At 40.2% G+C, this 12,757-nt stretch overlaps 1 protein-coding gene across 1 annotated transcript in view; it reads left to right on the top strand.

The window, feature by feature from the left end:
• LOC119724320 (ras GTPase-activating protein 3-like) overlaps positions 1 to 12,757 on the top strand; it is a 49,244-nt gene that overhangs the window by 6,827 nt on the left and 29,660 nt on the right. The window contains exon 2 of the mRNA XM_038195315.1: positions 9,485 to 9,584. Within this exon, the coding sequence (XP_038051243.1) occupies positions 9,485 to 9,584 (100 nt within the window). The remainder of the gene's footprint in view (positions 1 to 9,484; positions 9,585 to 12,757) is intronic.

Raw genomic sequence — 12,757 nt, 5'->3', positions numbered from 1 at the left:
AACATCATACGTGTACCAGTAGTTTTAAACAATTAACTAATTGAAGCCTTACAGTGTACATACTCAAACATGCAGTCTAAGTTTCTTTGGGGTGCTTGTTTCCTTATTTTTTACATCATTTGAAATCAAATTACCGGCAACACAGTGAGGTTGAATGCACTTGGAGCGCGCATCTGGAAAATTGTCCACAATAATTGTGTTGGATTGTGGCGAGGTGTGAAATGTATTGCATTGCAGTGCCTACAGCCGCCTCACACACATGTCTACACACACCCGCGGTGTTTGGCTCATGACTGAGGGAAAAGCGTGATTGGGGCAGTTGCCGGGGAGGGAAGAAGGGGGGGGGGGGGGATCCGTCAAAAAATCAATCTTGGCGTGACAATGAGACACTCTCTCGGCCAGGAGTGTCGATCCATTATGACCCTCTAGCACTCACTCTCTGAGGCAGAGTCGATGCTTTTTGTCTTACAGTGTTAGACTTTGTAGTGTTTTTCCTCTTTGTAGATGTACGTGCTTGTTTGGTCGTTAGTTGAGACATATGCCCTTCAGGTTGATACACTCTTATTAGATTTTGTTTAATGATGAACTAAATGAATCTGAGGCTGCGGCATTAAGAGAAAAAAATTGTTTAACGTTAACCCCAACCCTTAGTGATCATTCAAGCCCACTATGTTGTTGGAAGATTTTTTTAACATTTCGGACTCTGTAGAGCAAAGCGCCTAGGTTGACAAGAAATATTAACAGTTTCAAAAAATTATGTCCCACATGCCGGTAGTCGGCGTTATATTCTGACAAAAAAAATTCCCGTGAAAAGAGACAGATCTGTAATGGGCACCAAAGATTGATCAATTTTCAATTTCTTAAAACTCTCCCGCAAGATATTGAACTCGGTGCCGCAATCCATTCTGAAAATTGAATCAGCAAAACCGCATCCTGCAACGTATTCCCAGAGGCCGGTAGTGACAAATTGAATTGTCGAAATGAACTTTAGTGGATGTATCGGCCTCGGAACTGCTGTAGGGAAATTTGAAACTCTTTGAAGTGGTTTTGTGGGATCTTTAGGGTTGGTTTGAATGGTTCAGCAGTGGTTTCAACTGCAGAATCAGTTCCATTCGCAGTGGAAAATAGTCTGAATAATAAAGGTCAGATTTGGAATTGATGTTGCCAATGTAAAGCCTCAAGAAGTCAATTTCTTTGTCTTTTTTTTTGGGGGGGGGGGGAGGTGGGGGAGGAGAAATGTTAAACAACCTTGAGCTTCTCCTGTCAATGCGTGATTAAAAATGCTGCAGTCTGTCCAATTTTGTACATGTAGGGCTTAGTGCGCATTCTGACATACTGTATCTCCCCAATTTGCTGTAAAAATTGGCTGCTGTCGCAAACTGTTTGTCCGTGAGGCATCAGTTTTCCCCCTTCTCTTTAATATTACAGAGTGTTACATGTAGATCTTGACTGATCGAGAAAGGTTAGCAGCAGAAAACGATGTTGAATATATCCTATACATGGGCACATGGTCATAACAGATAACATGGATGTATGCATTAAAATTTTACGTTGTATTCTCTATATGTATGCTTCCTCAACGACTGACAAGCTGTTGGCAAGAGTATATTTTATGTTTAGATGGATTACTTAGACAAGCATGGCCATCATTGCCCGATCCTAATCATCTTGGATTCCCTTCCTGAGGCGTAGCTTATTGACGAGGATCAAGCACTTTGAAAGGAGTTCAAAGCTCCTTAAAGCTTTCCCTTCTTAGAAAGAGTCACTGAGGGACGTCTTTGCACATTGCAGGGCTTCTCTTACAAAAGCTTGAAGTCTTTATCTTCTGCAGAGCGGATATTGCCAAAGTGATCACTTGAGTACTCCGGGTGATCCAGACTTTAAAAGAAAAAAGGATCTGTCAGATTGAGTCTAAAAGATGTGACTGCCTGCTAGTAGCATTATATTTTTTATTGTGTCGTCCACTAAATACACTTTAGAGGTACGGTGTAAATTAGGCCAAAAAAAAAATACTTCTGCTTTCGGTTATCGTACCTACCCTATTTTTGACAGCCCCTACCCTATTTTTTTTTTGGGGGGGGGGGGTGGGGGAAATGAGGAAAAAAAACCCTAAAACGTCAATTACTATACCTTTTAAGTTTTACCCTTGCCTACATACAGACACCTTCATAGGCCTATGATCTTACACAAACAAACATTGCCAAACAAAAATTGCAATTCCCTACCGGTACGTACCCTATTTTCAAATGTCATGTAATTGGAAGCAGAATTTTGTTTTTTGGCCTTACAAATATACATGTATGTAGACATCGACTTTGCTGTGCGTCTTAATCGTTTTGAAAAGTTTTGATTTATGGATTTGAAGAATCAGTCTTCTAATTTCCCAAAGAGTTGATTCCAGGTAGTGCTCAATGATTCTGTGGACATAAGCTCATTGACTTCAACATGAGTTTTTAAGTAGTCAATACTGGGAAGAAGCACATTTTGTAAAGCTATTAAGCTTTTTGTAACGGTTTTCTGCTTACAAGTTGATATTTTTATATGACAATTGGGGCTGACATTTTGATCCAAGGCCAAGGAGAATCCTTCTTGAGTTTCGTAAAATAATTTATATGAAATAGTGTTTCATTTTGCTTACTCTGGTTTCACTGGAGTTTCGTAAAATAATTTATATGAAATAGTGTTTCGTTTTGCTTACTCTGGTTTCACTGGAGTTTCATTGCAGTGTGACTTACAAAAATGTATTTATCTCTAATCATGTAGAATTTATTGTTTGTACCGGTATACATGTATATTGTGTACAAACTCATTCATGGGATACAGTTTTGTGGCTTTAGTTCAGTTGGAAACTGTTTAAAGTACCGGTACTAGGAAGAAAGGAAACCAGTTGACCACAAGAATGGTCATGATCAGATCTGCTTACATTGACGGAAAAAAATGATCGTATGACTTTGACTCATGTGCAACGATGTCATTATTTTTTTGAATTTAACGGTACAGTCCATCATTTGTAATTTGTGCATTTTGTTTGTTGGAAGCAACAAATGCGCTCAAAATCTAAAGAAGGGTGCTGAACAACTAACCTGATGAAGTTTCAGCTCAGCTTCAGCTGTATATTTCGAGAAAAACAACATTCTAGGATTTCGATTTCAAATCTAAAGTTTCTGAATCATGTTTTGAATTGGGCCTGAATTCAGCGTGGGAGACACGTTCTCACTGAGCCGATTGCAGCTACGTGATGTCATGCACTGATCCGACGAATTAAATCAACCGCGCCAGCATGTGCGTCGTGTCAACGCTTGCACGCGCTTCGCCGAATAAAAAAAACGAACTACTGACGGACATTTCCTATGGTGCGTCTATGCCTTCTTTCGTTGATTTCTTCAAAATGACAGCATGTCAGAAAGTATCATTTCACTGGGAGTTTAGTCCCCTTACTATCTTTCAACCAAGTATGTTTTTCAACAATAGTTACGTCAGTTACTTTTTTGATAGCTGCAAATGATGGACTGCAGCTTTAAACATACTTCTGCGTACAGTGTACCATGTGACTACCGGTACAAGAACTGGGGTACATTTGGTACATTTGTCGTTTGGGTTTTTAAAACAGGCAATGCTGGGGCCACATCAAAATTGTTTCTTTATTCGGATGTACATGCAAATGACATACATGTAACCAACAACTTTGGGTTTTGTTGTTTTGAGTTTCAAGTTTTGAATTGACTGCTTGATTTCAACTTGAAACCGCCCAAAAAAATTTCACTTTCTAATATGGAAGTTACCAATGCGCCTTTAAAACGGCTGTGTACATGTATACACTGTCCGCACACTTGATATTTCCCCTGCAGCTCAAGTCACAAACAAGCAGCGCCGAGTACGTGTACGTGTTTTCTCATCAGCGTGTTTAGCTAGCAGATCTCTTTACCCCTCTGTGCTTCCGTGGAGTGTTTATCCGCTTCCTGAGTCGGTGTATCGGAAGTCGTGGACAGAGGGATGGAATTAGGTTTCCCTTCATTCATTCCCTGCTCATTCATCCTTCAGATCAGTTCATGATCTCTCGAGTTCGTGATACTGTCCCGTCCTCTGTCGTTGTGTCCGCGGCGGGGCCAAAGTCGGAGAGAATGATAACGAGCTGTCAACAGCCTGCGTGGCTTAGGGCACGGTGGGATTCTGGAGGATTAAGACCTGGGTAAATACTATCCCTTTGGGGACAAATGAAGGTGACCCAAAAGCCTAAATTGTCACTTAGTGCTAGAATTTTGTTTGATGACGGAAAATTATTGACGATGCCTCTAGCAGTTTGCAAATGAGAGGGGAAAAAAAGTACGGAGAAATTATCTTTAGTTTGTTTTCTCAAAATAATTGCACTGTACAGTTTTCTAAGAGAATTGACATATTAGGAAGAATGACAGTACAGTTTTGCACAGCATGCAGCAAGAGTAAGGGAAAGAATTTTATGGAGCAAAAACTCAAAGAATGGGAAGTAGAACTTATTACACATTTTCCATTTGTAATTTTCCTAGCTCCGCTGTTCTAATATTTGAAACAATAAAAAAAAATCATGGCCGCAGTGCCTCTTTATATCCTGAAGTTGGAGTCTGCACACATTCTAGGCTAATGACATCGCCGCCGTATTGATCTTAACACTTAAGAAGTTTGTCCATCCTCCCGGGTATGTCCCAGTTGGCAAGGGACTCCTCCAGACATCAGGTAGGCCGGGAATATCTCTTACCCTGGGAGCAGGCTTTGGATTTCAAAGCAAATATTTTCCTGGACACGCGCAAACACCACACGTTTCCTTGCTGGGCGAGGACGGAATGTGATTTCCTCGTCTCATATGTTAACATCATAAGAGGGAAAACGCAGGCTAGATGTACATGTATGCATATATTTAGTTATTACTCCTAAAAATAAACAACCCATTGATAATATTTATTCTCAAGAGCAAACCTACTTGAAATTCTAGGTTATTGTGTTTTTCCTTCTCAAGTTTCACCAAAGTTTAAACCCCCCCTAAACAAAAATATCAGCAAAGTATCTACATTTCTAAGTTATACATCTGACATGTACAGTATGGGAAAACAATTAAGGGAAACAAATATTTTTAGTCTTCCTTGTCTATTTTGAGCAACAAAGCCAAACTACAATTTATTCAGTAGGCCTACAGGCATGATACATGTGTACCGGATCTGATACACCGTGCCCTCTGGAGACATACACACAATAGGGAACAAAAGATTGTATACGTCTCCACAGGACAATTTCTATAGATGAATACGTCTCCACAAGGTTTTCACGAAGTAGATATGGATTTTACTCAAAAACTAGGAATTTCCAAGGTATGTTGATCTGTCGCAAATGGTAGAGTTTTAGTCCGAATTTCAGCCAAGGAAATTAATTCTGGTTAAAATAAGAAAATCAAACTCGAAAACTTTAGTACTTGAGAACAAAGAAATGTCTCCACAAGGATACAAATTTCAGTATGGTGGTACATGTTTAGTGTACGGTCATGATTTCCGTGTTGAATAAATGTATTTGTTTTGTTCAGTTTCCTGCCTACGATATACATAAATTAACAATTTTCTAATCTACATGTACATTTTGAACATGTATGCACAATATTCCACCTACATGTACATGGGTTTGCTGTCCGTTACACAACACAATACAATGTACCAGGTAAACCAGCTTGATATGCAGGTACCCTGAGATGTTCCATTTGCCTCCCCCTCACCCGATATTTTGATTATTTATGGAAACTTGAACTGCTAAAAAAGATACAATGTAGGAAACAGGTGCGGGTTACTGTGCTGATGGAGTGGTGCAGCATGTGTCTGATGTGTTACCATTGGTGTCAATTTATTGCATACAATATGCACATCATATGACAAGTTTTCAACCAATGCAGTTGTCAAACAAATTTGCCCCAGCTTCGAAAAAAAGTTTGAACTCACAGAATTGAAGTTGCAGTATTAGTCTGCGTGTAGACAAATCCTGGTACGCTATCAATTCTATGGCGAAGGTTAAGTCCCTGGCGAAAGCATTGTGCTAGCTATTGTACAGCTAATCCGTCGCAGGGCAGTTGCTTTGTACAATAGTGTGCACAGTGGCTTTGAAGGTGGCCTTGTCAGTGTGTGTACATGTACATGTACATGTACATGTACATGTACATGTGTCATCATGTGCCCTGTACATGTACCGGTAGATTCTTCAGCAGAGTATAGCTTAGGGCTGCCCCGATGGTACCGAATATGGAAAGATTTCCATATATGAAGTTCACTAATTTTCCTCTGTATTGACTAACAAGCCCCCAGATAGCAATTTCATGTCATCAAAGTCAATTTGAGCAGTGAGAAAATACAAGCATTTTCTTAGAAAACACTTAGAATTTTTCAGTCCAATCTCATAGGGTTTGTAGACAGGGTGTTGAGTGAACTTCGCATATGGAAATCTTTCCCCGAATATAAAACATCAACCAAATATTCAAAAAGCTCTTTGCCGGTTTGAATATAAAAAAGAAAGAAATATGCACACAGTACACACGACTGTGATGTTATATTATTATTGTAAAGTTGTGGCGCTTTATTGTCAGGTGCCTCTCTTTTGTCGACTAACTTTTTTGTTGACGGCAGGTCATTATTCACATCCTTGTAGCAGGTTATATAAGTTGTATTTAAGCCCTTTTACAGTTTTAAAATACTTTGGCCTACTGCAGAACACTCCAGTGCCCCATATCGATCGCAGCACACAAATGTTGACCGGCACACTCTTTGTGCAACTTTTTACCAGCGCAGTACGCAGTTCCAGCTGGGCAAATTTGAAAATCCGAATATTCAGGCCAACGTAGTTTCCAGTAATCAAATACTAAATTATTCAAAAGTAGACAGCCGTATCATCATTTTGACCCTTTAATTTGAAACACATTCAATATTCACTTCACAGCTTTGCTTTCATTATGCATTCAGTGGTTCACACATTTTTGCCCACTAGCGTTGGCGAAGCTATGCAATGTTTGTACCCCCCACCCCCCAGAGGAAGGGACGTTGGGGTGGGGAGATATCAACTCCAGAATTTCAATGACATGAATGATTAGCCCAGAAAAGCTTTTTTTTCATGTGATGCACATCATGTACTTTGTCCATCATCATAAATAAAGTTACATCAGGGGCGGATCTAGCTTTAAATCTGGTAAGGGAGGGGTGCTAGGAGGGAGGGGGTGCTAAGAAGAAGGGGGGGGGGGTTGAGTGAAGACATGCTAAAGGCACGCTCTGCAAGCAGGGCTTGATTGGGGAGTATGCCCCCTGGACATTTCTTGAAATCTACGATGCTTTCTCCTGCTGCATGCTAAGGCAATTAATTTAGGAACTTGAGCATTCCATTTATTATTTGTGGCCCCATTTTATTACCGGTAGGTAGGTTTTGTAACATTATTCAGCGGCTAAACGGGGAAGGGGGGGGGGGGGAGTTGCAACACCCCAACACCCTCCTCAGATCCACCACTTTACAAGTTTTGTGGGGTGGGTTGGGGAGTTGCAACACCCCCCTCCCTCAAATCTACCACTGTACAAGTACTTGTACACATAGTACGGTACGATGTACTGTATGCATGTACAAAAACTTAAAACAGCCTCCCATTTTACTGGGTGTGTTCTTTCTGGTATGGAGTCCATAGTAAATTTAGTTGACCAAACCTAAGATTGCCATGACTAAAGTTGCACCATGCTCAATCCCATGTTACATGGCGCGTTCTCAGTACGAAGCGTGCGTCATTTGAAAATCCTATTGGTCAATGCAGTACTGAGTGCGCGCTTACCACCTGCGTGCGAGATTGGCACGTTACATGCCATCTCAGTTAAAAGCCATGGTTGTCAGGAAAAGTTTAGGTGGTCCTTCGTCAATTGTCATCTGCAATGAATTAAATAATGCCCTCAACTTTGTTTAAGTTCAATATACTCTCACGTTTAAGTAGGCAGTCGACGCCACTTCTAGATCATTCTGGGTGTGTAGCATTTGCCTGACACGTATTTGAAACCACTCACTTTGCCTTACTCATACATTGTTGCATGGTTTTTGTGATTCTGGTGGAGAAATACAGGCATTGATTCTGGTGTTAGGTAAAATGTCAAGTGGGGTTCAGTTTGTTCTGGTTAGGGTTGATAGCGCAACTCACAATAGACCACTCGTCGTACAATCAGTGTCTGTTGTTACTCGCCTAGCAACTGAAATGTCAGACTAGATGTCACCTCCGTCAAAACAAAAAGAAAAAAGAAAAGAAAAAAGATGAGGGGCATCAACAAAACCTGTTTGTCGAGGGACAATCGGGCCATTTTCCTGAAAGGGTTTTGGATAACGAACTTTACTCACTTGAGGCAAATGTCCAACTCATTTGGGTTCCTACATGTATTTCTCGTCTGCTGTGTACGTACAGGAGCGTTTAAAAGACTTTGTGGGTATATGTGTTTATAAAACGGAGTCTTTCATAACAAATTCAGAAATGTTTTTCAGTATTTTCAGGCACCGAGGGAGCCGCTTTCCTTGGCCAAAGACAACTGAACTGTGATATTTTCAAAAGTTTGCGCCACTTTTTTAAACCGTAACCAGGCGGAAACTTACAAAATTTTAATGCACTGCAACGGCAACTTGCACTAATTTGACAGTTTAATGGGCGGCAAATTACTTTTCATATACAGTGAAATGTCAATAAGTCAAACTCTGATGACTCAGAACAACTGTTTAGTCAAACAAAGAATCCATTGCCTTCAGTATTATGATGATACAACCCTGCTTAACTCAAAACTCTGCTTTTAAAAGTCAAATTTTGAACCTGCTCCCTTGAGGTTTGACTCATCAAGATTTCACTGTACATGTTAAGTCTGATTCATAATGAAAGTAAAATGTTTGTATTGGCAAACACGATACAAGTCCTATCTTTCTGATAAGCTTATCCTGACTTTTCTATTTCATCTTGATCAAATTTGTTCAGGTGTAGCTGCATCCATATAATACAGAAATCCTGCAATAGCGCAACAGCTGGAGTTGCGGCAATTCAGTTTATTCTAAACTAGTGTGTTTACTTTAATTTACCAGTATTTATATTGTACAGTTTTTCTGCATTGTACTGTAGATGCGCAGTGCAACATTGTGTGGGCATGAACATTATGCACTGAACCTCATGAAATCCAAACATGTGCACACCTGTATGTACATAATTTTAAATTAGATGCAGTAATCCAAACAGTGGCAATGTGTGTTTAAAAAAAAGATCAAGTCGAAGGAAAATTCTAGCTCTTAAAAGTTCTTGTTCTTAAGAACTGAATCACGATTTTCATTTTCCAGAAAGGTGCCCAGTGCAATGTTTAAATGCTAAAAGTACTGAAAAAAGTTGATTTTGAACTGAATTTTGAGCCTTGGTTATTTGAATTGTCCTGATTTTATTTCGTAATCCTAGTTATTAATAAATCAACAATTTCTGGTCTAATTTCAGGTGAAGCTAAAAACCTGACGTCTGCCAAAGATTGTAGCTGCACGGTGCGACTTGATCAGGAAGAAGTCTACCGCACTGGGGTGAAGGAAAAGACGCAATGGTGGGTGAGAGTAATCTTCGGCCATGTTGGTCATGCACCCTGACTACCGGCATAGTACATTACAAAAACAACACTACTACAACAACTTCCAAAGAATACTTGTTTTCATTACCAGAAAGAATTAAACGCTGAAATGTTACAAACCAACAGTCAGATTTCACAAAAAGGTTTATTACTTCCCTCTGACAAAAAAAACCCTTCTTAACGTTTTGAGGGAAAAAAACAGAGGGGAGAAAACTAGAGATTGTCACATACATGTACATGTATAAAGACACGCATGTGTATAGAGGTGACGGCACAGACAATGGGCCACAAAAGCAATGCCGACATGCATTTGTGATAAACACGATTTCTCTTGAGAATTTACGTGCAAAAGGGCAGATGGACACAAAATGTGTCCGGACCTCGCCGCTAATTGAAAATCTAGCCGGGAGCTGTATGTGGGTTTGAGCAAAAAAGGAACCCTCATACAATTACGATAAAAAAAAAAAGTATTTAATTATTGTGCCAAAAGGGGGTAAAAACACACAGGCTTAAAAATCAGGGCAGGATTTTCTGACTTTTTTTCCATGAAATTGTTGAGGGTCGGGCTGTTGACGACATACGTACGTAACCAATACAGCTTCCCAGGTGCACTGGAAACCTAAGAAGCTAGAGCTTTTGTTTGATTTTGTCAACCCCCCCCCTTCCCCACCCCCTCGTATTTGACCTCAATCCTTGTTTGCTGTCAACGGTCACGTTTGCAGATTTTGACAACCATTCTGGATTGGTTAGTGCATTTAGACTTGAGGTGCGCATCAATTCACGATGTAAACTAACCGCAGAAAAAGTGTACTGTAAACCGCTTGACCAGGTCACTATGTCATGCTTGTTTTCGAAAAAAATGGATAGTGTGGTCATAGGATACAGATGCTGTCTTGCAGAGATTTGAAATAAATATGATTGATTTCACCAAACCCTTTTTCTAGAAACAGTTGCCAAAATTACAAAGAAGCACCATGCATATGACTGCGTGTGAAATCTCAGTCAGTTTCACCATATCCGTGTATTAGTTTCCTATTTACATCTCGGTGAAATGCATTGCCCTGTTGTTTGTCTCAAGATTGCAGTTCCTGTAGAATCCTGAATTTCCCTGGGGTGGGGTATCTGACCGCTTTTTACGGCAACGGCGCGGCTTTTTTCCCTTTATTCACGTGGTTCCGGGTATCGTGGAAACCATGCATATTTCCTGTCTTGATTGCTGTAATAAGATCTTGGACGATTCATCCCCTTGCTCTCTGGGAGTGTCGTCCATATGGGATGAGCAGATGATGCTGATGATGTCGATGCAAAGAAGCTGAAAGCATGCTTAGGACGGTGGTGCGATGATTTCGCATCGAATGTTTAAATTGAGCGACATACCTTGGAATCAATTTTAGATTCTGTTGAGGAGTCACAAGTCTGGTCAAAATTAAACTAAATTTTCCAGGCAAACTCCTTAGAAATGAAGCAAATTGCTTACAATTGGCAAATTAATAGTGTCATGAAGAGTTGTTAATTTTTGCTGGGACAAGAGTACCAGCCTGGTCCTTTTTTAATTGATTGACTGACTGACTGTCACTTGTGAATTACACCTGCTCAAAGTTCACCTTGGCCCAACAATGTGACTCAGATGACCACCTAGACCCGTCTGACCAGTTGGTGTGGGTCAGCCTCCATCTTTACTACCTAGGCTTGCTGTATTGTTAGTCTTATTTTGGGGTTTTTGTTTATTTTGTTTTGTTTGCTACCAAATTGACATGCTCGTAGCCATTTCTTCATTTCTTTTTTCAAGCATCTCAATTCTGCATTTGAAAATCCTCCAAAAGAAAAGGTTCCCTCAAAAGCTCTTAGCATTGAGAAATCACACTATCGGTATCAGTTCCCCTGCAACTGTCTGTCTTGTCAATTTGACGTTTCAATTGTGTTGCCGCAATGTGTTGCCTGAGGTGACTGAAAGCAGCAGTATGGAGAAATCCCGCAAAGAAAAAAAAAATCACAAAATGAAGAGTTTAGTTTTGATTTGTGAGTTTGTGGTTCCCGATTTTTCATGTGTTCGTGCATCATTCAAGTCAGTGTATACATGATATGGAATTATGGATGAAGCTGTCGCGAGAAGGTCCAAGTGAGAGGATTCCTGTCAGACAATACGCAGCGTAATTCAATTATTCCCCACCTTGGGTACAACGCACTGGCAGATTATATTAGGCAGACGTACATTGTACATGTACGCATCCCGAACATCACCACTCACTATTTATTCTGAATCACAGACTCCTACTCTCAAGAGAGACTCTTTCTTTTTATGACTCTTTGATAACATCTCGCCATGTCCATTTATCTTTTCTGATCTCTGTCTGGAAGAGTTCAGTGGACAGCCTCCTCAGCTACCCTATTAGTGTCAATAACAATCGGTAATGAGACAAGCATGAGCGTATCTAGCCAGAATCAAAAATCAGTTTTTCTTATAAATTTTGCAAATCAGTGGTGGATCCAGAGGGTGCGAAGGGGCGCCCCTCCCCGGCAGTGACCAAACATTTCTCAAATAAGGCAGTTTTTCACTTGAGAGAGCCATTCTGCCCCCAGGCACCCCCTCCCCTCCCCCAGCACTGCAGTAACCTCACTGGATCTGCCCTTGCAAGTCGCCGGTTTTGCTCCTTGAAATGGAAATAAAATTCAATGTTTTCCTGAACTTGCCTGATCCACCTGCTGAATACAGACTCTAGGATTATTAATTTAATAAAATATGTCTGTAAAGAATTACATTCCTCTTTGGCAACGTATACATTGTATCCGGTACATGTACTTACAATTATGGGTAGAATTTTAGAATTTGTGTCTTTTCTTGCAGTGCATCACTCGTTCCAACAACTAATGCTGTTGGGTTTTATAGCAAAAATATTCTACATACCCGGTACTAGTACATGTCCAAGTACATGTACGTGTATACGGTACATGTACCGGTACCGTACAAAATGAAGCAGAACTGCATAGCACTGTAGATCAGTATGAATGATGAAAATAAGTTGAAGCAGTGCTCGCAGGGAATTTTCTGGCTGCATTTTCGGCCTTACTAGCACAAGCATTTAAATGTAAATGGATGCTTATTGCAGAAAGTTATGTATTAACATGTTCGACAATATATAGAAATATCA

This window comes from Patiria miniata, unplaced genomic scaffold (assembly GCF_015706575.1).
Source record: "Patiria miniata isolate m_02_andy unplaced genomic scaffold, ASM1570657v1 HiC_scaffold_18, whole genome shotgun sequence".
Lineage (NCBI taxonomy): Eukaryota > Metazoa > Echinodermata > Asteroidea > Valvatida > Asterinidae > Patiria > Patiria miniata.
Note: the sequence above shows the minus strand (reverse complement) of the source record. Positions and strands in the feature narration are given on the sequence as shown.